Below are 26,909 nucleotides of genomic sequence, written 5' to 3' on the forward strand. Positions count from 1 at the left end.
TGCTTTTTTTTTTTTTTTGGAGATGGACAGGCCCTAGTACGCTCTTATTGTTTGGAAAAAAACACTGTTCCACAGAAGGAAGAAAATTTTACAGGTTTGGAACAGTAAATGGTGACAGAATTTAAATTTTCTTTTAAAAATCAGTTCTGACTGTAGTTGCCATATAATTATGCTCCAGTTGGAAGTTAGAAGTCGGAAGCTTCGCAGCAGGGAGCTTGTGTGCAATGTGCTGATAAGCTCCAGTCCCCCACCAAAGTCATTTGCAGTGGATTGGTTCATGTGGCGGACACAGGACGTTTTAGAGAAACAGAATACACAGGTTTCCCTATTTCCCAGAAGATCACTCGAATACATAACGCTACCTAGTTTCTGTACACTTTCTATTCCACTCCATATGTCTTTGATACTGATCATGCAGAAAAAAAGAGGTAGTGTTCTCTTCTTCCGAGCTCAAAAATGCACATCTACATTCCTCTGCCAGTATCCATGTCAATATTTCAAGAAAAAGGAAATGGATGTCTGTAGGTATATATTCCAGATCTCCAGACTGATTAACATTCCACAAGACTGTAATCATAAAACCCATAAAGCTGCACAGCTATTGAACAGGTGGTCATTGGGACCTTCCCAGCGTCACCAGTTATGTTATAAATGAGTGGCACGCTCACTGCGGCATTCCGATATGTGGCCCTCCCCGCGTCCCATTATGCAGCTGTTATTAGAGATAATCCAGGCAGTGGGGGCTTCTCTTTCAGGCCGTATCATGTGATGATATTTTAATTACATCCGGCCAATAAACTTTAGGACTTCTGAACTTCTGCACTGGCCTGATTGTATACTCTGTCAGCGTAATATGCAAGTCTGCAAGTGTGCTCCACTTTAAACCAGGTCAAAGGGCCAGAAGGCAAAATATTAGCTACATGTTCAGCACACCAAAAATCTCTTCCTGCGCCTGATATTACAGCCGAGCAACTGAGAATGACTATTTACATTGTACATTTGACGGTCATGTATTATCTTTATATAGTGTTTCTGGGTCTGAATACATCAGATTTATTCAGGATGGTTTAAGTCATTATGCACATGTCAACATGTGTTGTTTGCCCATTTGCATGTATTTTATTTTATTTTTTTTTAGCTCAGATGGATGTTAGATGGATGTACACTACAGTTTGGATTCTGTATAATTTTTTAAAAGACATGTTTTATCTTCAAGGCTGCATTTATTTGACCAAAAATAAAGTAATATAGTGAAATATTATTACAATTTAAAATATTAGTATTAATATATTTTAAAATGTTATTAATTTCTGTGATGGGTAAGCTATTTTTTTTAGCAGCCATTACTCATAATTTCTTATTATTCGTATTCTTATTATCAACGTTGAAAACAATTGTTCTGCTTAATATTTTTGTAGAAACTGTGATGCATATTTTTAGATTTTTTTTTTAAAAAGAAGTTCAACAGAAATGGGATTTATTTGAAATAGAATTCTTTGTAAAAATATAAAATCTTTACTGTCACTTTTTATCAATTTAATGCATCCTTGCTAAATAAAATAATGAATTTAATTTAAATTAATTTATTACCAACCCCAAACTTTTCAATGGTGGTATATGCTGTTATGTGTCAAAAATGTAAGATTTTCCTTTAAAATATATGTTTAATTTATGCCTTTATGTGTTTAATATCATCTGATGCATATTGCACAAAAATAAAATGACAGCAAGTACTCGCTTTATGCAACTTTGCATGACATCAAACCAATTAAGAAATACTCAGAGTTTGTTTTGAGGCAGAGAATTAGATATTTTGGTCAGATATAAATCTATAAACACATAGCGAAATTTTTTAACCACTTTTGCTGAGATCATTATTTACCACAGCACTATTAAAATGATTTTTTAAAGCTGTTTAGTTTCCATTCTTAAGTGGAATGTAAAAGCAAAACAGACTCTGGTTGGTGTCTTTACTTTAAGTCAGACTAAGTGGGCGATTCTTGGCCAGAATAAGCTGCAATCTGGACAAGACTGTTATGCTGTGAGTTAAAAGTCTGGCTATGCAAGAATATAAAGAGATCTTTCATCAGGCACATTGTGGTTTTCAGGCCTGGTCTGTCTGGCAGCTCTGTCTCTGAGCTCGCTGACCTTGTCCCACTCTGATATCACTATCATTGACCTTCAATCTCTCTTTTTCTGCCTCTAGATGCTCCTGTAACATTCCATGTGATGATGCCTAGAGTTACCATTTCGGTAGCACTGCACCTCCTGCACCCGGCAGATAAAACTTTATTAGATAATCAAAATTCACCGTAAAATGCGATTAGAAGTTCTGCAAGAATGCAGAAGCTTCGTCCGTGAATGCGTAGCCCTTGAAAGATCCTAAAGATCTGTGCATGTTGTCCCTAAAGGCGCTTTGCATAGTCATGAAAGAGCAATGTGTTTCTGCCTAAATGCAGCAGGAAAAGGAAACAAATGCTGTGAATGAAAGTGTCATTGCATTTGAAGACAGCACTGTGAATTCTTCTAATTATCATTTAGCACTTGGCATGACATTTAGTGATTCTCAACTGGTTTTCCTTTAGGACCCAGATTTTACTTTAGACATTGTGTTGTGACCAAAATCAGAACTGAAATCATCATTTCAAACAACAACAAAAAATCCTTGAAATCAAATATTTAAATAGTTTATTATAGTATCATTGTTACTGATTTGTTCAGTGGTGATTATGTGGATTGCAACTTATTTGTCCAGTTGTTCTCTTCCAAATGTCTATTTTTTCGCAGAACCAAATCTCTAAAGCACATGCCTGTCTGCTGCATATTGTTCAGTGTGTACACTGAAGTTGAGAGCACAGATTTTGCCCTGTGGCACTGGCTGTGTTTTTCAGCATATGGACATATGAAGGTCAGTCATGAGTGACTGTGGTCAGTACGTGGCGCTATTAAAATGCAGAGGGAGCTAAATGGCTGGCTCAGCGTTATTATTGCACTTATTGACTGTGCCCATTTCAGTCTAAGATACCTCAACCAACTGGCACGTCTTGTTCAATTGCTCATCTGCTGTTGGAATATGGATTAGCCCACATGTGCATCACATGATTGCCGAAAGAGATGCATTTTAAAATTGTGCATTTTAACTCCTTGTTGCTTACTTATTGAGATCTGACAGAATTTTAATTTGTAATGGCAAAAACGTAAAAAATGCACATTATGGCATTATATTGGCCATTGACCTTTTTTTTTTTTGGACATGTTTACCATGGTATTATTTGTAGTAAACAGTAGTAAACCTCTTTAGGGGAGTAAGATGTAACATGGTGTCATGACAATCAGTGTAGCATGATACTTTTTTAAAGTGGAATTGACGTGTTTCCTTGTTAAACATCAATTTCATCAGCTTCCTCTTGTGCACTGTAAAGCATGGTGCATTTGAAAGCACGCGCATGCTGTAAAGTTGTGTCGCAGTTCTGCAAACATTAATGGCAGATTCTCTGGGGACTGTCACGCATCTGGGAGTAAGTGAGTGCGGGGCAGCTGTGGCGCAGCACGGGCAGTCTGACGGCGGCGCTCCCGGGAGAGGAGGGGTCTGTGTGTGCGTGCTGTGGTGATGTCCGATTCGCGAACGAATCATTTCTTTCAACCGGTTGACTCGGATCATTTGAACCGATTCGCTTTGATGTTGTAAATCCCCTGTAAGTGAGATCTTTGGGCGTAGAACATTGAAGCGGTTGCAGCGATTACAGAAATGAATCGGACCATTTAAGCAAAGCGATTCGCTGAAATTAATCGGAATTCTTATTCGATTAATTGTTAAACCGTTCCAGTGGCGTTTACAGGGGCACAGTCCGTTATCAAAAACATTTGGCCCTATTTTAATACTCTTTTTAAAATACTGTTTTGGTTTTAAATTTATATAGCCTAATTGTCTTTACCTGAGTCACAGAGTCGTCCACAAGCTGCATGTGCAATAAAGAGTGGCTAGTAGTTGACAAACGGAAGATATTTGTAAGTTTTGTTATCTACTAATAAGTAAGTAAATATCCATCATGCACGCCTCTTTTTTGCTTTCTGTTTAAAAAAAATATCCCGTTACAATTTTGGTGTGAGAAATAACCGCTGCATATACGATTCAGTGTGTGAGTGAACCGTCTTAATGAATCAAACTGAGCAAATAATTTCAGACCTTTTTGCAAACCCGTTTGGATCAAAAGTGTGATTCATTCGTGAATCTTTCATCGCTAGTTCTGATTCTTAACATCTGATAGAAAACACGACTTGTTTGCTTAAATTAGCAGAGAAAATGATTCTCAGGTTGGTATATGTCAATCCCATAAGGATTTATCAGTGATATTTTACTAGGGCACAGCGGTATTTAACTGTAGGTAGCGACCGAACTCATCCGAAAGAGATGTTTCTCGGTTCAGTTAAAAAGACGTTTTTTTAACGATAACGATTTACAACCGGGAACGATTCAGTCTGACTCTTAAATCAATCTTTTAGACCGGGTTTGTAAACTTGTTCAACCGATTCTTTGAAAAGATCCGAGTCCAACGAACGATTCGTTGAGGAATCGGACATCACTACTGCAGTCTCCACTCCGGGCAGGAGAAACACTCACTCACATTAAGAGCGAGAGAGAAGTGCTTGCATGTCAAAATTGAGCCTGAGGGTGGGGGGACAACTTACGCAGTCTCCATCATCACACATTCACGTTAACATTTTACAAAGGTCACGCGTTTCTTTCCAACATTTCAGTGTTTAATGTACTGTAATTACTCATCAGAGTCACGAGACTGTAACTATGTATAGTAAGCAAAAACACGCAAAGTCAGTCGCGCGGAGTGGGGATGACACTGACAGCCTGACTCATCGTTAATGTGCTGGATGACTTCACTCCTGCTTTTTGGAGAGGGGATTGCGGCTGTGAGTGTGACTCTGGGGTCTCATAACGAGCACAACAGCGCAGATACTACAGCTGCACTGCATCCGTCCACACAGTGCCGATGCTTTTCTCATACGAGACTCGGAAACGCGCACCTGACTGTTAGAAATGGAGTGGAACCACGTCGAGACTGTGCAGGAATTCACAGCTGAAGGACAATGCAGCAAAATTAAGGTCCGATCATGCAGAATATCCTGGGATTCTCACCAGGTAATTTCAGCGTTCATTTTTTAAGTGTTTCCTTATGCGTTGGTCTGTGTAGCATTGATTTGTGAAGCACAGAACCGGTTTACTCAGATTTTCAGCCTGTTCGTTTGTTGATCAATAGGAAGAAGGATTGACCAGTTGTGATAAGTGTCAAAGTGCTGGATCAGGTTACTTTGTTGTGTAGTTATATGAGCTGATAGATCACAGCTGTATGTATAGGGAATGCTGTCAGTTGACATGTAATATTTGGGTAGTTGACATGACATTTCAAACAGTGAGTGTGGCTAATGCTATAGTTCATCTGCAATTAGGCTACTTTAAACTACACTTTATATGTGACCCTGGACCACAAAACCAGTCATAAGGGTACATTGTCGGAAATTGAGATTTATACACCATCTGAAAGCTGAATAAATAAGCTTTCCATTGATGTATGGTTTGTTAGGATAGGACAATATTTGGTCGAGATACAACTATTTGAAAATCTGGAATCTGAGGGTGCAAAAAAATCTAAATACTGAAAAAAAATCGCCTTTAAAGTTGTCCAAATGAAGTTCTTAGCCATGCATATTACTAATATAAAATTAAGTTTTGATATATTTACGGAAGAACATTATCTTTACTTAATATCCTAATGATTTTTGGCATAAAAGAAAAATCAATAATTTTTTTTTTTTTCATACAATGTTTTTTTGGCTATTGCTAAAAATATACCCAAGCGACTTAAGACTGGTTTTGTGGTCCAGGGTCACATATGTATAATTATTATACATGCAGTTTTAGTGATCTCAGTGGAGAGACTACATTGGTTATCGTTCTTTTAACCATTTATGTGAGCTCCAGAAAGGTGAAAAACAACAATAACAACAACTAGTCTGACATTGCATGCACAATACTTAAAATTATTTAAATATCCATGATGACACAACTGTCATTATTTTGCAATTGTAGCTAATTCATAATATAAGAGCTCATTATCACTATTAGTTGACTAATGGTTACCCTAGAGCTGACATTCTGTGGAAAATGCTTTTATTTAATAATTCATGGCATGGGCTATAGATTACATGTTTTATATTGAAAATGCACCAATATGGTTGATATATATTTGGATAAAATAGAAGTCTTGGATAAATATGTTTTGACATTAAATCATGTTACTCGCCACATAGAAAATTTACTTTGGCATTCCAAAATAAGTTTGTTTTATAAAATCTATATCACTTTTGCATTTCTCAATCACATAGAGATAATGGGCTTTTCTGAATATTTGGTTATGTGATAGAAATTGTGCTCAGTTTACAATCTAAAACGTATTACCTCACTCTCCCCTATGTTATTTGTCAGCTACCCATTTACAGGTGTGTCAGAATCAAGCAGATTCTCTTTTCTATAAAATTGTGATACAATAAGTGTGATGAATTGAATCTCGGTGCAAACTGACATTTTTTTCAGTAACTGTCGTGTCTGACCTCTAAAAGCGGATTTGTGAGAATAGACATGCATTTCAAAATTGTGCATTTTAACTCCTTGTTGCTTACTTATTGAGATCTGACAGAATTTTAATTTGTAATGGCAAAAACTTAAAAAATGCACATTATGGCATTATATTGGCCATTGACCTTTTTTTTTTTTGGACATGTTTACCATGGTATTATTTGTAGTAAACAGTAGTAAACCTCTTTAGGGGAGTAAGATGTAACATGGTGTCATGGCAATCAGTGTAGCATGGTACTTTTTTAAGTGGAATTGACGTGTTTCCTTGTTAAACATCAATTTCATCAGCTTCCTCTTGTGCACTGTAAAGCATGGTGCATTTGAAAGCACGCGCATGCTGTAAAGTTGTGTCGCAGTTCTGCAAACATTAATGGCAGATTCTCTGGGGACTGTCACGCATCTGGGAGTAAGTGAGTGCGGGGCAGCTGTGGCGCAGCACGGGCAGTCTGACGGCGGCGCTCCCGGGAGAGGAGGGGTCTGTGTGTGCGTGCTGTGGTGATGTCCGATTCGCGAACGAATCATTTCTTTCAACCGGTTGACTCGGATCATTTGAACCGATTCGCTTTGATGTTGTAAATCCCCTGTAAGTGAGATCTTTGGGCGTAGAACATTGAAGCGGTTGCAGCGATTACAGAAATGAATCGGACCATTTAAGCAAAGCGATTCGCTGAAATTAATCGGAATTCTTATTCGATTAATTGTTAAACCGTTCCAGTGGCGTTTACAGGGGCACAGTCCGTTATCAAAAACATTTGGCCCTATTTTAATACTCTTTTTAAAATACTGTTTTGGTTTTAAATTTATATAGCCTAATTGTCTTTACCTGAGTCACAGAGTCGTCCACAAGCTGCATGTGCAATAAAGAGTGGCTAGTAGTTGACAAACGGAAGATATTTGTAAGTTTTGTTATCTACTAATAAGTAAGTAAATATCCATCATGCACGCCTCTTTTTTGCTTTCTGTTTAAAAAAAATATCCCGTTACAATTTTGGTGTGAGAAATAACCGCTGCATATACGATTCAGTGTGTGAGTGAACCGTCTTAATGAATCAAACTGAGCAAATAATTTCAGACCTTTTTGCAAACCCGTTTGGATCAAAAGTGTGATTCATTCGTGAATCTTTCATCGCTAGTTCTGATTCTTAACATCTGATAGAAAACACGACTTGTTTGCTTAAATTAGCAGAGAAAATGATTCTCAGGTTGGTATATGTCAATCCCATAAGGATTTATCAGTGATATTTTACTAGGGCACAGCGGTATTTAACTGTAGGTAGCGACCGAACTCATCCGAAAGAGATGTTTCTCGGTTCAGTTAAAAAGACGTTTTTTTAACGATAACGATTTACAACCGGGAACGATTCAGTCTGACTCTTAAATCAATCTTTTAGACCGGGTTTGTAAACTTGTTCAACCGATTCTTTGAAAAGATCCGAGTCCAACGAACGATTCGTTGAGGAATCGGACATCACTACTGCAGTCTCCACTCCGGGCAGGAGAAACACTCACTCACATTAAGAGCGAGAGAGAAGTGCTTGCATGTCAAAATTGAGCCTGAGGGTGGGGGGACAACTTACGCAGTCTCCATCATCACACATTCACGTTAACATTTTACAAAGGTCACGCGTTTCTTTCCAACATTTCAGTGTTTAATGTACTGTAATTACTCATCAGAGTCACGAGACTGTAACTATGTATAGTAAGCAAAAACACGCAAAGTCAGTCGCGCGGAGTGGGGATGACACTGACAGCCTGACTCATCGTTAATGTGCTGGATGACTTCACTCCTGCTTTTTGGAGAGGGGATTGCGGCTGTGAGTGTGACTCTGGGGTCTCATAACGAGCACAACAGCGCAGATACTACAGCTGCACTGCATCCGTCCACACAGTGCCGATGCTTTTCTCATACGAGACTCGGAAACGCGCACCTGACTGTTAGAAATGGAGTGGAACCACGTCGAGACTGTGCAGGAATTCACAGCTGAAGGACAATGCAGCAAAATTAAGGTCCGATCATGCAGAATATCCTGGGATTCTCACCAGGTAATTTCAGCGTTCCTTTTTTAAGTGTTTCCTTATGCGTTGGTCTGTGTAGCATTGATTTGTGAAGCACAGAACCGGTTTACTCAGATTTTCAGCCTGTTCGTTTGTTGATCAATAGGAAGAAGGATTGACCAGTTGTGATAAGTGTCAAAGTGCTGGATCAGGTTACTTTGTTGTGTAGTTATATGAGCTGATAGATCACAGCTGTATGTATAGGGAATGCTGTCAGTTGACATGTAATATTTGGGTAGTTGACATGACATTTCAAACAGTGAGTGTGGCTAATGCTATAGTTCATCTGCAATTAGGCTACTTTAAACTACACTTTATATGTGACCCTGGACCACAAAACCAGTCATAAGGGTACATTTTCGGAAATTGAGATTTATACACCATCTGAAAGCTGAATAAATAAGCTTTCCATTGATGTATGGTTTGTTAGGATAGGACAATATTTGGTCGAGATACAACTATTTGAAAATCTGGAATCTGAGGGTGCAAAAAAATCTAAATACTGAAAAAAAATCGCCTTTAAAGTTGTCCAAATGAAGTTCTTAGCCATGCATATTACTAATATAAAATTAAGTTTTGATATATTTACGGAAGAACATTATCTTTACTTAATATCCTAATGATTTTTGGCATAAAAGAAAAATCAATAATTTTTTTTTTTTCATACAATGTTTTTTTGGCTATTGCTAAAAATATACCCAAGTGACTTAAGACTGGTTTTGTGGTCCAGGGTCACATATGTATAATTATTATACATGCAGTTTTAGTGATCTCAGTGGAGAGACTACATTGGTTATCGTTCTTTTAACCATTTATGTGAGCTCCAGAAAGGTGAAAAACAACAATAACAACAACTAGTCTGACATTGCATGCACAATACTTAAAATTATTTAAATATCCATGATGACACAACTGTCATTATTTTGCAATTGTAGCTAATTCATAATATAAGAGCTCATTATCACTATTAGTTGACTAATGGTTACCCTAGAGCTGACATTCTGTGGAAAATGCTTTTATTTAATAATTCATGGCATGGGCTATAGATTACATGTTTTATATTGAAAATGCACCAATATGGTTGATATATATTTGGATAAAATAGAAGTCTTGGATAAATATGTTTTGACATTAAATCATGTTACTCGCCACATAGAAAATTTACTTTGGCATTCCAAAATAAGTTTGTTTTATAAAATCTATATCACTTTTGCATTTCTCAATCACATAGAGATAATGGGCTTTTCTGAATATTTGGTTATGTGATAGAAATTGTGCTCAGTTTACAATCTAAAACGTATTACCTCACTCTCCCCTATGTTATTTGTCAGCTACCCATTTACAGGTGTGTCAGAATCAAGCAGATTCTCTTTTCTATAAAATTGTGATACAATAAGTGTGATGAATTGAATCTCGGTGCAAACTGACATTTTTTTCAGTAACTGCCATGTCAGACCTCAAAAAGCGCATTTGTGAGAATTGTTGTTGTGACAGTAGGGACTAAAAGTACTCTAATTATGGCTCATTTGTCAGACAAGATATGAATAGCAGTGGCTGCGGGCAGGCGATGACCTAATAGACTATGTCATGGGTGAAAAGGAGTGAGGTAAAGAGAGAATTATGTTTCCTGTAGATAACACTGTATGAGGTACTATTGGCTATAAATGTAAAACGTTTATAACTGTATATGCTGTAGTCAAAGAGTCACTCATTAGATATTTCAAAACATTCCTCACATACTTCAATTTATGCAGCATGGGGTCATAATGTAATGGGCGAGTGTGTTTAATACTTTGTGAATGATCTCTTCCTGAGTAGGGCCTGTTCCCTCAGAGTCACCAGGTGCTCACCAACACCAGAACGGCCCCAGGGGTGACCTCATTTTCTGTGGATAGTACCACATTTCAGGCGAATCCTTCCACAGAGTGAACATCCAAGGTTACTAAGAACGGCCTTCCCTGAAAGAATTGAGATTTTCCCCTGAAAGAATGTGTATTCTGTATGGCAGAGCAAGCCTTTGTTTTCTGATGGTAAATTATCTGTAATGTAAACAGAATGGAAACAAATTATGGATGACGCATTGTTGCCTGACACGTGTTGTCTGACGCTTGGCTAAGTGTTTCCTTCCCAGTAGTGCTTTCCCAGGATTTACTTATGGTGTGCTAAAGTCACTTCAGAAAGATTGTATTTAGGAGTTGAACGCACATAACCGCCACCACAAGGTTGGAATTATGAGCAGGAAACTCTGAACTTTCTTTAAGCCCAGAGTTTCCGAGTTGGGTACCTGTCGGTAAGAAAACATGTCGGATGTAATGGATGCAGTGTCTGTATTGACATTAAATTTGTTTAGATGAATGATATTATATATTTTTTTGTATTTACAAAAAAACTAAAGGTACGTTAACACAACAATGTAGTTGGCGATGTCACTTTGTAAAGAAACACTACAATACATGCCTGTGCATATACCTATAGACTTAACATGTAATACGCATATGTGCATGACGAAATTTGGGTTTTTGTAGTCTACACGGAGACCATAATATTATCATTTTCAAAACTTGCAATTTAAAACCTGTTTTCAAAAGTTTGCATTTTCAGGACAAAACGCAGTTGTCGTGTAAATGAACGGCCAAAACGCATAAACAGTTTTTCCGTTTTTTTTTTTTTTTTTTTAAAAAGTGGTTTGGTCACACCCCCAAAGAAAAACATTGAAAAGCAAAAAAAAAACACACTCTTGAAAAAAAAACACTCTTGATTGGCATTTTTTATTCATTATTTTGTATGAGAAGTGTTAAAAAAAAGTTTATAGAAGTGGTACATCGCCATCTTACTTCGGCCAAGTGACTTGAACACATCTGCTGTCGTAATTACGACTTCTAATAAATACGAACTTCCCAGGAGGACTTTAATGCACCAGCATTCAATTAATCAAGTGATTCATTTAAGTCATTGGCAGCAGAACTGAGCACCTATGAGCAAAAATGGATGATTTCAAATGACTGATTCTAGGGGGTCCTGCATTAGTCAGTCAGTCAGTCAACAGCCATTAAGATGAAATGAGAATATTAACTGATAGATTTTTCCAGTTATTACAGACCTCACTGCAGTTATATTGAGTTGAGCATTTCTACTTTATCTGAAAGCACAGAGACCTCTCACAGGATATCTAGTGCCGATTCCATCTTAACTGGCCAGCCCCAATTTTAACATGGACTTGCCACATTGACTTTTCTTATAAAATCTCAGTGATGCCTCAATGAGATCATTTAGATAAATGTACCCTCCACTCGAAAATGAGGTTTTCCACAGTGCTCTGACTCACTAGGGCCTGTCAGATGTTTTAATCATTATAAGTACAACACGTGTGCAGTGAGCCAGTTATGGGAATTGATAAAAGCCAATGACTCCTTTATTTTGAATGTCTGCTATACTGACGTGTCAGACAGAAAGACTTATCTCGGATTTGTTTATGAAATTTCAGAACATTCGGATACATAAGCTCTTGTTACTTGTGTTATTGAGTGTGTATGTATTTGCTTATATCATTAAGTATGAGTGATTGTTATAGAGTGTGTAGGTGAGTTCACACAATTGCAGGACATAGCATAACTGTAAGCATCCTGTTCGCTCTCTCTAGGCATTTCCTCGTGATTCTGTGGTGATTTCTAGCTGCGTCTTTTTGTTTGTCTGTACTTGTTGAATTGTTGTTTACTGCAGATATTTTCACCCAGAGCCATGCAGCTGTCAACATACTGAAAGTAACAGCTTGGACCAGTTTAAATTGGTCTTAACTAGTTTAAAATGGACAATGGTGGTCTGTTACTGGCTTAAATTAGTAAGAAAATGTACAAAACGTAAAATATAATGATCTTTTAAGAAGTTCACCACTGGCAGATGTGTCAAAAAATAAATGATTTAATTAACCTTCGCAACTCTATGAATTTATTTTGAATATTGTCTGCTTGAAAATTGGTTGAATTTGATATGATCCAAAGCGGTCAAAATTTGGCCTATTTAATTATTATTTTACGTTTTCTAATATTTTTGAGTAAATATGTTACGTTTTTATGTCATTTCAGCAATTTTGTGTACGTCTCATTTGGCATCATTAATTTGCATGACGTATTTTCAGCATTGGCTATATACAGTCTGTTGACTACTAGTTTGAAACAATGTTTAATTCAAAAGATGGCGGTTTTTATTTTGTTGTAGAGATTTCATTAAGTAATTGCAAGTTTTATTAGTTTGAACAAGTGAAGTTCAGCCTGTTTGTGTGCAAAGCTAATTCCATGATACTTTGTGTTTGTGTGAAGGTGGGGAATCCACGTGTGGAGTTAACGCTGTCAGAGCTGCAGGAGATGGCAATGCGACAGCAGCAGCAGATCGAAGCTCAGCAGCAGATGTTGATAGCTAAGGTAGGCGCACATCTCTTTATTTATTCATGTCTTCAGATCCTTTTCCTCTTCTTATGTCTGAACTGTTAAATTGAGAAGAAACTGACAAATTCCAAAATGCCACTTTTATTTGTGTTAAGATATGCATCTTTCATTTTCAGATCTGTTAATGGTGATCTGCTGACTTTAAAATTAAGACCGCTGTGGTCTGGCATAAACAGGTGTACACACATGCAAAAGGGGCATGCTGTACGTGAATGGTCATATCATCTGGAGTGCATGAACTGTCATGTTTGATTAATTATACTAGCCTGGTTCCATGAAGCCATGTCCGGAATTTTCTAAAAGCCTTTTAAATGATTCGCATTTTAAATGTGCAGCTAGTGCACTCAAGCCTGATTTCATTCGGTTATTCAGCTCTGTTGATATTGTGTTTTGAGAACCGTTTGTCTTTGTGATTGAGATATTGTCTTGAGGTCAGTGTGTTGTAGTTGAGTTTCACACTTAGGTCAGCGGTGGAGGTGAACTGTGCATGTTGCCTGGACGCAAAGATATTTTCCTTAAACAACAACAGGAAAGAGACTCCATTCACTTAGGAAATGAGATCAAGCATGGAACTGCAGCTGTCAGGAAGAGGAAGGACGTTAAGACCACTGGAGATTGTGGGTTCATGTACGTGTGTTCGTGAAGGTGTAGTCAGTTCTCGGGAAAAAGTACCCGAATGCTCTGGAAATTGCAGACAAGTGACACAGGGCCTAGCTATGATCTCTGAAGTATATGCGACTGTGTGTTTCATGAACGAGTATCAAGAGTTCATCGACTCACCTGTTGTTGTAAGGTAAAAAAAAAATGCATGTCTGTTTAGAACTTTTCAGGTAGAGGTGTTTGTTGAAATGCTGTTTTATTAATTTTGGTTTTATATAGAATTTTTGTGGATAGATGACTTTATTCATTGTGTAGAGGAAAAAAGTGCATGCATATTTCCACAAACATGTTCTATGTAGCTTTAAACATAGTAGCTCTTCAGTTAAAAACATGCTTTGCTTGTTCGTTTGTTCATTTAACACTGCATTGTGTCGAGTCAACACTCTGGGACTGTTAGGCCTGGCTTTGTATTTGCTCATTCTGAAGCAGACCTGAAAGTGCTAGTCAGCACAAACGCCTGTGTTTCCCTCCACTTTCTATTTTAGTCTCATTCATCATACATTCACATTTTGGGTGTTATGTTACAAAAAAAACAAATAACTTAAACTTTCATACAGTTGGAGTAATTACAGTATTATTTGCCTTCATTTTTGTAGTAAGATACATGTAATAGATTCTCTGCAAACATTAAAGGGGTCATATGATGCTTTTTTAAAGATCATTATTTGGTGTATTTGGTGTAACAGAATATGTTGACATGCTTTAATGTTCAAAAAACACATTATTTTTCAAATACTGTACATACTGTACAGTCCTCTATGCCCCGCCTCTCTCAAAAATATCTCTTTGGTTTTGAGACTTTAGTCTTTGCAACTTTACAGATCTTCTTTATGCACCAAGAGCTTGTAACACTCCAAAGAGAAAGGAAAACTTGAAATAGCATCATATGACCCCTTTAAACCTTTGTCTTTGTATGCTGTAACGACTCTGAAATTAAGTTGATGTTCTTTTATTTCCTGTCTCTTTGTTTCCTCTCTCTATTTTACCATCTTACCTGGTCCTTCCTTATTGTTTACATCTCGTTGTTTCGCAGCTTTCCACTGTGCGTAGTGAGGTGCGTGGAAAGGGCTTTTGTTGACCGGTGACGTGTTTGTTTTGATGATCTGTGGAGCATGTTCCCTCCCATTTAGAGATTGACTGTTACCCTCTCCTGTCCTCTCCTCCCTTTTCCCCACCTCTCTGTGTTTAGGAGCAACGATTGAGGTATCTGAAGCAGCAGGACCCATGTCAGGGCCAGTCCGTGTCTGAGAGCGAGAAGCTCCAGAGGTTGAGGGAAAGAGTGGAAAGTCAAGAAGCTAAACTCAAGAAGGTCCGTGCCATGAGGGGCCAAGTGGACTACAGCAAACTCATCAACGGCAACCTGTGTATGTACAGCCATGTTAACGGACTTCAAAATACTTTAGAGATAACTCACTTTATAAATGGATTTAACTATGTTCTCTCAAAACTTTAAAATAGTATATGTTTTTTTTATTTGGATGATCGACTATAATACCAAGTACAATATCTATTTTTTACTGAAGTATCTGATATGTGTTTTTAGGGTGCTGTGGCATAGTGGTAAAAGTCAACATGAAATCAAAATTGAACGTCCCCTCACTCATCTCTTCTCTGATTACGTATATTTTGGCACGAGGGCTGGGCAAAAAGTTGGTCCAACGGCCAAACAATTTGAACCCCTTCCCTCCAACAACTTGTCAATCAAACGACGATCGCAGCAATTTGCAAATGACAGTGATCCTATCAATTCCCAATGGACAAAATCAAGTCATAATCAAAATCAAGCCTACATTTTATACTTGTTTGAGAAGCCTTTAATTCGGATATACGTCACAATAGGGAGCAAAATCGGTCACATGTTCCGATTCATGCTGACTTTAAGTCTCAGGGTTGGATTCAGGAAAGTTGCTCATTCAGACCTCACAAGTATCGAGTCATAAGCCATCACTATTGTGCCCTTGAGCAAGGAACATTCTCCAGGGGGATTGTCCTTGTAATACGTTCATAATACCATTTCAAGGAAACTGTGAACAAAAATGTTCCTCTAAAGAAATTGAACTGCTAGGTCTGAAGCTAACAGTTTTTTACTATTGTTAGACCACACAGTGGAATTTCATCCCTTGCTCCAGTTGCTTTTGCCATCCATTCCGTCTGTGTTCCTGGCAGTGGATCAGTCGGTAGGAGCTTCTCTGAACTTTAAAACAGGGAGTTCTGGTTGGGGTGTGGAAGAGCCTGCGGCAGATTTCAGCCCTCATGACATTCATGAGATAAATTAAAGATCACAATACATTCCTCACTATTTAGAATCTGTCTTATGACATGTGGACTTGGGGAGTGGACATCTGACCAAGCAGCAATTTGCACTGAACCTCACTCCTACACACTTGCGCGAACACACACCCACTCGAAAAATCCAGATACTAACATGTGTATGAAGCGTATCAACAATTGTGCATCCATTTGCACACAAAGATAGTATTTTTATAATTGGAATGCTTCATGTGTGTCTTTCAGCTGCAGAAATTGAGCATGTTAGTAGCCTGTTCCAGGAAAAGCAGGCAGAGCTGCAGTCAGCCATGCTAAAGGTGGACCAGCTCACGCAGCAGCTAGACGATCTGCGACGGGGACGTCTCAATGGACTGCAGTCTCTGGGGGGACCGGTGACCAGCAATGCTGCACTGGAACTACGTAAACTCTACCAGGAACTGCAGGTAGGCATTTTGTGCTTTAGACAGAGCTAAAAAAAGCTACAAATTTAAATGTCAATTTTCTCTTCTTACTGTACAGAGACTACAGTACAGAACGTTTTTGAATAAAGAAAGAAAGAGACATTAAGACCATTTGTTGGATTTGTTCAATTGCAGTCAACTCATGACAACTCTAATGACCAAAAACTAGCCACAGTCAGATCAGAAAAAAGTATCAGAAAAATCTTAATTATATTGGTCTCACTTGGGAAACATAATAGGAAATAAACTTTCTTTTAATACATTAACGCTGTTTGATCATCATTCCCCAGTGAATTTTTGAAAGACTTTGATTTTAATGCACTTTCCTGTTTTGCCACACTTGTTTATTCTTTCCTCAATCCTCTCTGAAGTTGTTTGTGGTACATTTTGCACCCAAAAGTGATACTGCATAAAATATTCAGATTATCAAGCGTGTTTTCAAATTCCAAAGATATTAGTTGCATAAGCATGTGACATTTGATGAGATGGTAAAATATTCAAATGCAGTAACAAAATCATCAGTTCTGTATGCGTGTGTATGACACATGTATGTCTGTATTAACATTTAGATCCGGAACAAGCTAAATCAGGAACAGAACAGCAAGCTACAGCAACACAAGGATATGCTTAACAAGCGTAACATGGAGGTGACCATGATGGACAAGCGTATTGGGGACCTTAGAGAGCGTCTCTACAAGAAAAAAGCAGAGGCAAGTGAAATAGCCTGCAACTGTATTGCCACGCACAGTTAGTGCACCACATCTGTGATATTACATTAAGCTGCATTGTAAATCATTGCTTCATTTTTAAAGATACCCTAGAATTGGTTAAACCCCGCAGTTTAAGCACAAAGAATTTCAAAGCAAAGAGTTTGATCCCCCAGATGCATACAAAATTGCATTCAAGGATATTTGTTGATATATATGCTAAATATTTTAGATGTAAAAACTAGAACCATATTGACTAGCCTTTAAAACTTATCTGTTTGATTAACCAATCTTCTTTTCTACAGCTTGGCCGAATGAGTGGTCCTCCCTCCCCTCAGCCCACTCCAGGCAGTTCCGGGCGAGTGGCAGCAGTCTGTCCCTACATCCAGGTACCGGTGCCCGGGCGACCGGAAGGAGGCTACAGTTTACCGCCTGATCCCCTGAAGCCACAGTCTCTCTCCACCTCTGCTACAATCAACCATGCTCGCTCCAAGTCAGGTCAGTCTTTCCTCCTATTCCTTGACACCATTTTACTTTTGCATTTGCTGCTTTCTAGGACTGTAACAAAAAATGCAACAGGAATTCTGGAGATTTGTCCAAAGAATGCATCGACAACACTCTTGGTACTCTCACGCAGAAAACATTCATATAAAAGCTCTCTGTGGTAAAAATGATGAGCATCAAATGGGTTTACAAGGTTCATGACCCCATTCAGGAAGATACTACTACATAAATGATGAAAGATGTATCATATCATTATGTTTGCGTCTTTAACTTCTTGAAGGCTGTGTATATCTGTCACTCAAGAGCAGAAAGCTGTCTCTGAAAATTAATCTTTTCTCACCACTACTGTAAAATCATTCATTCAGCTCAGTTCAGATTTCTTTCTATGCTTCTCTCATTTTCCTGATATGTCATGTTATGCAGTATCACTTTCCATCTAAAAGGGGCAGCTGCTAAACACCAAGTTTTGAATCATATCTTTATTCAGATATTCTCATTAACGTCACACTAAAACATCTTTTTGTTTGTTTTTTCAGTCTTTATTGCTAACATGCTTTTCCATTTTCTCATGTCTGTCACCTTTTCCTCTCCTCCCCCTATTCGTTTGTCATGCTTGTGTGTCACATATGTGGGGGCGGCGGGACAGAGGAAGAGAGGGTGAGGATGCCTGCAGGCCCATGGAAGGTCTCAGACTTAGACATCATAGTGGACCCTCTGGTGCCATCCTCAGAGCCTAGAGAGAGGCCAGAGGCCCCCACAGACTCCGACTGTACTTCTAGTGAGTTTTTTGGGCATGATATCAAGAAGAAATTTTTGATCAGAATGCATAAAACAGGGTTGGACTTCTATTTACAACACAGACATTTTCTTGTGTTTGCCTTAAGACGTTTAAAATCAATTTAAAAAGCATGTTTCATTTTCAGTTGTAGCTAAATAATATATAAAGAAATTTTGAATTGATTTGATCATTCATTTTTAAACACACACTGAGATAATCAATCTACACTAGCTTGCACTTAGTCTGTCAGTACCGATGAGGTAAGTCCTATACATAATGTCTTACCTCATGGGTACTGACAAACCAAGTGCATAAAATGGGAATTTAAGCCCCACCCATTATTCATCTTAAAAAGCAGTACACTTACCATATCCTAGTAGTCACTGAAGTTGGATCCACAGGATCCTGAACTAAAACCCTGAACTGAACTGGTGGAAAAAAAGTAGCAATTACTTAACAATGTTTATTTTAGTAGTCATGAAGATGTAAGGCTGGCCTTACGAATACATAACAAAAGACTGTATTTATCCTTTAGCATATTTAATCACTAGAAGGATTTGACCTATTTAGAGAGAAGAAAACCCCATATTTGATATAGTTTAATCCTTTACTTCACTTCACATTTTTCCTTTGTGAGACTTGGCAGTCGACTTGCTAGTGAGTTTGATGGCGTGTCTGTCAGACGAATGGGATAAACATGCGTCATCGCCCAAGCAGAGCAGTGGACTTGGACACATAGGCTTAGTAATCCATTTAACCCAAACAGAGCTGGGTCTGTGTAGAGGACAGGACAAAAATATAACCCACTCAAACCCCTGATTAGAAGTGTCCTGTTGTCACAGGGGTCAGAGATGTGAGTGTAGTCCCATTTGAGACTCATCTCCTGCTTTAATGACCCATTGAGCAGGTCAGTCTGTGTCATAATGAGGCTGACAGGAGAAAGAGCATATACGTCTCTGTCTCTTTCCGTTTAATTTATACTTCTACGCTTCCTACAGCTAATGATGCAATCTGGCCCTCCTTCAACAATAATAGGGTTCCTCTAAAACCTCCAGACTGGAAGGACACAAGTCAAGATCATACCAGCAAGATGGGTACCTCAGACAAGGTGAGATTAAACAGTCTCTTTAGTGCTTAAGCACAAGTGTTTTTGTGAAAGACATTTTTGAGTCTTGTTCATGCTTTTGTCTCTTTTCAGGAAGCCCCTAAGCTGTTAGGGACAGTAACAGCATTGTCTAAGCAGCCTCCACCCATCTATGGAACCTATCCCAGTGCAGGCCATCACTCCACAGTCTGTGCCACCAGCTCTTTGCCTCGCTCTGCTCCTGGCACCATAGGCTGGCAGAGAACACCCCCTGCCTCTGGTTCCTCTTCACAGCAGATCCAACAGCGGATAACAGTGCCTCCCAGTCCTACACCTCACTCTGGGTCAGCTCTATTCCCTCAGGGTGAAAGGACAGAGCCTCCTCTTGCTGTGGCAGTACGTCCCTTTATTCCGGACAGGGGGTCCCGGCCCCAGTCTCCAAGGAAGGGCCCTGCCACTATGAACTCCAGCTCAATCTACAATATGTATCTGCAGCAGCCTACAGCCAAAAACTACTCCAGCAGCAGAGCTGCAGTTAAAGCAGGTAAGAAGTTGTTGCATCAGTCCCAGACATAGGTATGGAAATTAGCTTTGATTATGTATGTTCCCTTCTTTTGAATTTGCTTTTCTTCATTGGCCTCCAGTATACGGAAAACCAGTCCTACCAGGCTCCACTTCTCCATCTCCAGTTCCACCTTACCAGCAGTCCTCCACAGATGAGGTCTACAGAGAGGTGGCCCAAGAAAGCACTCCCTTACCTCCACCCAGTGTGGAGAACATCCCTCGCCCTCTCAGTCCTACTAAACTGACCCCTGTGGCCCACTCCCCTCTCCGTTACCAAAGTGACATTGACCTGGAGGTGCTGAGAAGGAAATTAGCCAATGCTCCCCGACCTTTAAAGAAGCGAAGCTCCATCACAGAACCTGAAGGACCCAGTGGACCTAACATCCAGAAGCTCCTATATCAGCGCTTCAACACCCTTGCAGGAGGCATTGAGAGTGGAGTGGTTGGTACACCCTTCTACCAGCCTGACAGTCCTCTGAACTACATGGCCACAACCCTGGGCAATGTGGACACTGCCAATGGGAACCTAATGGAGTCAAGCATCTTAGCTGAACCTTCATCAGAACCAGAAATCCCAATCCCTCCTCCCACCTCTTCTGTGTCACCAACAGCTGATGATAATGAGAACCAGCTGACACATCTATCTAGTGACTCAGGGGGTGCCCAGTCTGCTGATGCCTCAGACCATTCTCTTAAGGACACCCATGAGGACAATCATAACAACAAGCACACAAATGTTACAGACACAGAACCTAGCCCAGTACCAGAACATCATTCCCCTGCAGAGCAGGACACCACAGCACACCCAGGCACTCTTCCTGGTGTATCTACGGTGAGTTGGCACTAGCTCGTTGGCTAGGGTTATGTCTAGATGTAACCCCTTATTCGGCAAAAAGTCTTGTGAGATTTGCAAGCAAAATTCATATAAAGAGTCCTGCAGCAATCCTTAATTCTAATCTTGGTAGCAGAACTAGTTTGCCATCTAGACAGTACTGTTTGCTTATCTCTGCATAGGAATGTATTCATTGTTTGACTTTTTTTTGCTCAAAAGACATTTTCTTCAAAATATGAATATTCATATTCTTCAAAATATGAAAACTAATAGAATTTTTCACATTTCAGCTCAAGCGCACCAACTTGAAGAAGCCAGGCTCTGAGAGGACAGGTCATGGCTTGAGGGTCAAGTTCAATCCTCTTGCACTGCTTTTGGATGCATCTTTGGAGGGAGAGTTTGATTTGGTGCAAAGGATTATTTATGAGGTACAATTCAGCTGCCATACGCCCCTTACACTTACTTTGTATGCTTGAACTAGGCTCAGTAGGAGGTTGTCAACTGTTTTCACATCAACATGTTTGTTTGACCCATCCTCAGGTGGACAATCCTAGCACTCCAAATGATGAAGGTATAACGCCTCTCCATAATGCGGTATGTGCAGGTCACCACCATATTGTGAAATTCCTGCTGGACTTTGGGGTCAATGTCAACGTAGCAGATAGTGATGGATGGTGAGGCCTATCATTTTGGTCTGATGGTTTATCTCTTGACATTTTTCTGCATTAGGGAATAACCGTCATTTTATATACAAACACCAATTCTTACTTATCAAGTGAAGTTCACAGATGCTAACTCTTTCTCACTTGTGATCAGGACGCCCCTGCACTGTGCAGCTTCATGCAATAATGTTCATCTTTGCAAGTTGCTGGTGGAGTCTGGAGCTGCCATTTTTGCCACTACTATCAGTGACGTGGAGACGGCAGCAGACAAGTGCGAAGAGATGGACGAGGGTTATGTCCAGTGCTCTCAGTTTCTATATGGTAATATCTATAGCAATCACTGGTGTTGTTATTTTTATTTTTATTGTTAAGGGTGCGTTTCTAGAATAGTGGCTGTAAATGATTTTTAAATTCTACTCTTCTTTGTTTCCCCTCCAGGTGTGCAGGAGAAACTGGGTGTAATGAATAAAGGGACAGTATATGCCCTGTGGGACTATGAAGCTCAGAGTGCAGATGAGCTATCCTTCTATGAGGGCGATGCTCTCACCATCATGAGCCGTAGGGATGACAGCGAGACAGAGTGGTGGTGGGCCAGACTTGATGAAAGAGAGGGCTACGTACCACGCAACTTGTTAGGGGTAGGATATCTGTACAGTCACACATTTATTTTTGAATTTGTTTAACACATTGTATTTGTTGTAAAGTGAGTAAAAAAATCAAATCTGTTGTCACTGTAGCTGTACCCAAGGATCAAACCCAGGCAACGTTCCTTGGCATAGGTGGCCAGAAGAGACAGCGCAACCTCCTGTAACAGCACTTGGCATGAAGCTGCGGGATGGCGCTCTGCCTGTCTTTGCCGTGGCCCGTGACCACAACACAGAGCCCACAGGGGTGGCAAGATGATGGCGCATGTCTGGTGTCGGGACAAGATGGATTTACCCAACAGTGGGGAATTCAGTGGTCTTCTGTTTGCATCCCAGATTTTATTCGTCACTATGATGTGTTGTTTTTGCAGTGTCCCTCTTACCCATATCTCTGTTGAGGAAAATGTTAGCTTTTCTATCCTCATCCACAGTGCAAACCTCCTGAGTATATGTGTGTGTGAGTGTTTCAGAATGGGATGTGGATGTGATGATAAGAGTTGGTGACAGAGTATACAGTCTTGGATTCCAGTGTTTTGTGCTCTATGGTTTTTATCAAGCAAAAAGGAAACTGAAGGGACTGATGTTTCATTTCCCACGGTTAGGAAGTTGCTGATTCAGGAAAAAGGAAGGAAGGGGCTAGAAAGTGTTAAGAAGAGGCCTTGAGGCTGGTCAAGCTACTGATGGATAATAAGGAAGTGGACTGGTCTGGAAACGTATATGTGTGGAGGATTATGTGGCTTGAGGAGGTGAAATTGTGTAGTTGTCTATGAGGAATTGAGTTTTAAAAGGATTCAGAAAGAAAACTAATGCCATAAAAACTAATGCAGTGGCTGTTTTCCATCAACCAGGGGATATTGACAACATATCACATAAATCCTATATTCCTATGCTTAATTTAAGCCAGGCTTTATTTTTTATTTTTTTATGCTACATGATCTTTTCCCTCTTTAAGGGTTGTTTATTTAATTGAAATAAAAATAAATTCTTGAAATAGCTTGATATAGGCTTATATGGCTGTCAAAACCGGCAGGATCTGCCTAGTGTTTGTGCTGCCATACAAGAGCCATTTATGCAACATGTCATGTATATGTGCACAATAAAATTTCCATATTGGGACAAAGTCACATGTTGTATTGACTGGATTTTTCACATTCTGTGTTCTGTACAGGAGTATGAGTGATGCTGTGTATTGCACAGATAAAAAATTCATTTGGGGTTTCAGTCTCGAAATATAAATAAATACAATACTGATGCCTTGTTGTGAAGTTTTTGAATGTGTTTTACTGTATTAATGAACTTGTTTTATTTTACTTAATTACTTATTTAGCTTGAAAAGAAATGCTTATCATAACCTTAGAAGTAAAAACAATTAGCAAGCCGTTAGCAATAAGTTGTGTAGGTTCATAAAAATGTCCATATGGCAGTTTTATCCTGTCTTTTATTTATAAGTTTTTCACTTTCAGGTAATCATTGCGCACTTTGTCTCACGAATGAGTAACTTGCCCTAGTTTAACCTACATTACATAATTTTGCAAGCTGTCATGTTTTATCTAAAGGTCTTGGACATTAGTTGATTAGTGCTTGGTTACTTTGTTTTCATTAAACTTTGAACTTCCATGCAATACTCGCTCAAGAGAGTCATATGACACCGCAACGCAATAGGTGAGTGGACGCCTTGTCTGTATATTTTATGTTTAAACGGAATATGATTGCCTAATTAGACTTAAGAAAACCAGATGTAACCAGCTTTCAAACGCGGAAAACCTATCAAATGTTTGTGCGCTTCATGCATTTACCCACCGTGACCGGACACTGCAGTCCACTTCTTTCCTTATTAACTGTTTGCATTTCAGAAAAATTTGAGAAAAATGTCAAAGCAAAATGGATTTCATGTCGTCACTCCACTTCTCGAGAGCACGGCCATGTCTAAGCAGATCGGGACCACCGTGTATCTGAAGATGGAGAGCTCGCAGCCCACCGGTTCCTTCAAAATCCGTGGAATAGGATACATGTGTCAAAATGTGAGGAAAAAATATGTCTGCGTTTCTTAAAATGAATGAAAAACCATAATTGTAAATGTTATAACGCGTTAAATTTTAAAATTAGAATGGATAATATCAAGTTTTAACAAGACAAACGTTTACGGCCAGTAGCCTACAGTATATTGTGCGTTCGCACTCCCCTCTAGCGCTCATTAAAGGAACGATTGCATATTACTCTGACATTCACATTTATTTTTATTCCTTTATAAGGTTGCAAGTTCAAACAAGTCAAAAGGTGTCATTTGTTCTTCAGGTGAGTGAAATGGTAAACATTTAATTGTATTTCCATTTGTATAAGGGTGTTTCTTAACTACAGGCACTTTTGGCCCTGGGGCCCTTTAGAAAATAAGCTTTAAATAAACTAAAATTTTCACATTCTCACTTGTTTGTTGAACATATCAAATTATGCTTTTAACAAATTTATGTGATGAAAATTATATTTCAAACATGTTCTCTGTCTCTGTGTGTATAGGTGGTAATGCTGGTATGGCCACAGCATATGCAGCAAGACAACTCAAGCTGCCAGCCACCATTGTTTTGCCCTCGTCAACACCCCAACTGGTAGCTCAGAAACTTAAGGACCAGGGAGCTATGGTCAAAGTTGTGGGCAAGGCAAGAGCAAAGTACCACCACAGTTATCTTAAATGCCTTTATTCTAGATATGACGCAGTTACGTTATCTTATCCGGGTCTAAATCATATATACATGACAGATCTTTATCTGATATTGTAGGTATGGGATGATGCAAATGCTGAGGCCCTACGTTTGGCTGAAAGTGAAGGTCTTACTGTAATACACCCATTCAACCATCCGCTAGTCTGGTGAGTTTGTAAATATAGCATTTTTAAGAAATGAACTCAAGGGATTTGATCATGTACAACCTTATTTTCTATATATTTAAATGTTTTTGGACTTCACAAGAATGAAAAGCTGTTAAAAAAATCTCTTAGGAAAGGCCATTCCAGCATTGTGCATGAACTCAAGGCCTCACTGCCATCCAAACCTGGAGCTATAGTGGTGTCCATAGGGGGTGGAGGTCTGTTTTGTGGGATAATGGAAGGGCTGGATGAGGTGGGCTGGGGAGATGTGCCTGTCCTGTGTATGGAGACCGTGGGTGCCGATTGTCTCAGTGTTGCTCTGAAAGCCAGAGATCTGGTTACACTGCCTGACATTACAAGGTACAAATTAAGAAATCATCTAAAATTCATGAACAATTGGCACATTTTATGTTTGAACATCTAAATGTTTATGTAAACCACTAGTGAAGCAACATGTTTGGGAGCAAAAACGGCATGCCAGCAAGCGTTTGAGTACAGCAAACGGCCCAATGTCATTTCAGAGGTGGTGACAGATCTGCAGGCCCTGGAGGCAGTGGAACTGTTCCTGGGTAAGTTCATTGATATGATTAAGGCAATCAAACCGCTCAATAACAACAAAGCTTGCTTTGCAGTCGATTACTGTATACTGTATGCAGATGAGGAACGAGTGTTGGTGGAGTTGGCCTGCGGAGCGTCATTGGCTGCAGTGTACAGCGGTGTCATCCAGAGGCTACAGGAAGAGGGACGCCTTCCTAAACCGCTCGACTCGCTGGTAATGATCGTGTGTGGGGGCGGCAGCATGAACCTGGCTCAGCTGCAGCATCTACAGGCAGTCATACGGAAAAGACCACATCTGTAGATTCTCACATCTGAGAAAAATGGTCAAAGCATCTGCTTTTAGTTACACTGACATGTTGTGTTAAATAAATTAAAAGATAATATGGATAATCTACTGTATTTCAAACAGCTAAGAGCAAACTATCTATCAGAGGAGTCTGCTTTGAGCAAACATCCAGAACTAGAAAAAATCTTTAGATTTTCTGTAACACCTTGTTTTAGTGAATAAAATCCTTGGATGGATTGCCTCAGAATGTTGTCACTTACTACCTGTAACCAGCAAGTGGTGCTAATGTCTGTCGTTTTAATATTTGTGTCCTCCAAGTGAACAATGACCAGTGTTTTTTCAGGGCAGTGTACATTAAACAATGTAACTTTAAAAATATGCTATTAGTATTATATTGTAACCTTAAAGTTTAATTATTAACTGTAAGAGATAATGTACAGTCGTCTTGTCATTATCGCAACATAAATCAAATCATGGTGATTAAATCAACTGCATGTTTTCTCTGCATGCTAATTATACTGCTACATAATAAAATAAATTAATTTAAAATAAGACATTTTATTATCTAAGACAGACATGAAACTATTGCTTGTGTGTAGAAGTTAAAGTGACACACAGAAAATACCTTTCTCTTGTTCGCTTGACAACTTTCTTGTGGACATGCAAAGTCTTCAGATTAATGAAATTTATTTCCACCCCAATTAAAAAATAAATAAATATATATATATAATAAAAAACATAATTGTGGCTTTTTATCTCACAATGCGGACTTTTTTTTTTGCAATTCTAAGTTTATATCTTACAATCTTTATATATAAACTCGCAATTCCTAGTAGAAATTTGCGAGATATAAACTCGTAATTGCAAGAATTAAAAAAAGAAAATTATTGGCGGA

At 39.0% G+C, this 26,909-nt stretch overlaps 2 protein-coding genes across 11 annotated transcripts in view; both read left to right on the forward strand.

The window, feature by feature from the left end:
* The window catches only part of ppp1r13ba (protein phosphatase 1, regulatory subunit 13Ba), a 42,647-nt gene extending 19,213 nt beyond the window's left edge, over positions 1-23,434 (forward strand). For 6 of the 10 annotated variants that reach the window (XM_016534492.1, XM_016534485.1, XM_016534497.1 and 3 more), the window contains 15 exons: positions 13,021-13,122; positions 14,840-14,860; positions 14,996-15,170; positions 16,321-16,517; positions 17,105-17,245; positions 17,548-17,740; positions 18,393-18,524; positions 19,523-19,632; positions 19,723-20,152; positions 20,253-21,004; positions 21,295-21,432; positions 21,545-21,678; positions 21,821-21,987; positions 22,105-22,304; positions 22,404-23,434. In XM_016534492.1, the coding sequence (XP_016389978.1) occupies positions 13,021-13,122; positions 14,840-14,860; positions 14,996-15,170; positions 16,321-16,517; positions 17,105-17,245; positions 17,548-17,740; positions 18,393-18,524; positions 19,523-19,632; positions 19,723-20,152; positions 20,253-21,004; positions 21,295-21,432; positions 21,545-21,678; positions 21,821-21,987; positions 22,105-22,304; positions 22,404-22,445 (2,934 nt within the window). In that variant the 3' untranslated portion in view covers positions 22,446-23,434. Of the gene's footprint in view, positions 1-4,623; positions 5,156-8,159; positions 8,693-13,020; positions 13,123-14,839; positions 14,861-14,995; positions 15,171-16,320; positions 16,518-17,104; positions 17,246-17,547; positions 17,741-18,392; positions 18,525-19,522; positions 19,633-19,722; positions 20,153-20,252; positions 21,005-21,294; positions 21,433-21,544; positions 21,679-21,820; positions 21,988-22,104; positions 22,305-22,403 lie in introns of those variants that run through there. The other 4 variants (XM_016534520.1, XM_016534512.1, XM_016534528.1 and 1 more) reach the window with 4 other exon arrangements.
* A 407-nt stretch (positions 23,435-23,841) lies between these two features.
* On the forward strand, positions 23,842-26,706 carry LOC107725348 (serine dehydratase-like). The gene is made up of 8 exons (XM_016534589.1): positions 23,842-23,972; positions 24,164-24,331; positions 24,563-24,605; positions 24,825-24,964; positions 25,085-25,173; positions 25,303-25,530; positions 25,615-25,739; positions 25,827-26,706. The coding sequence occupies exons 2-8, from the start codon at positions 24,179-24,181 to the stop codon at positions 26,027-26,029; spliced, it is 981 nt and encodes a 326-aa protein (XP_016390075.1). The 5' UTR covers positions 23,842-23,972; positions 24,164-24,178; the 3' UTR covers positions 26,030-26,706.
* The last annotated feature ends 203 nt before the right edge of the window (positions 26,707-26,909 follow it).

Source organism: Sinocyclocheilus rhinocerous, unplaced genomic scaffold, assembly GCF_001515625.1.
Source record: "Sinocyclocheilus rhinocerous isolate Xijiao unplaced genomic scaffold, SAMN03320098_v1.1 scaffold1004, whole genome shotgun sequence".
NCBI classification, from domain to species: Eukaryota; Metazoa; Chordata; class Actinopteri; order Cypriniformes; family Cyprinidae; genus Sinocyclocheilus; species Sinocyclocheilus rhinocerous.

Coding starts and splice junctions, on each gene's coding strand:
- LOC107725348 (XM_016534589.1), top strand. CDS start 24,179: ATGTCAAAGCAAAATGGATTTCATGTCGTCACTCCACTTCTCGAGAGC. Junction 25,174..25,302: donor TTCAACCATCCGCTAGTCTG/GTGAGTTTGTAA, acceptor AAAATCTCTTAG/GAAAGGCCATTCCAGCATTG. Junction 25,531..25,614: donor ACACTGCCTGACATTACAAG/GTACAAATTAAG, acceptor GTAAACCACTAG/TGAAGCAACATGTTTGGGAG.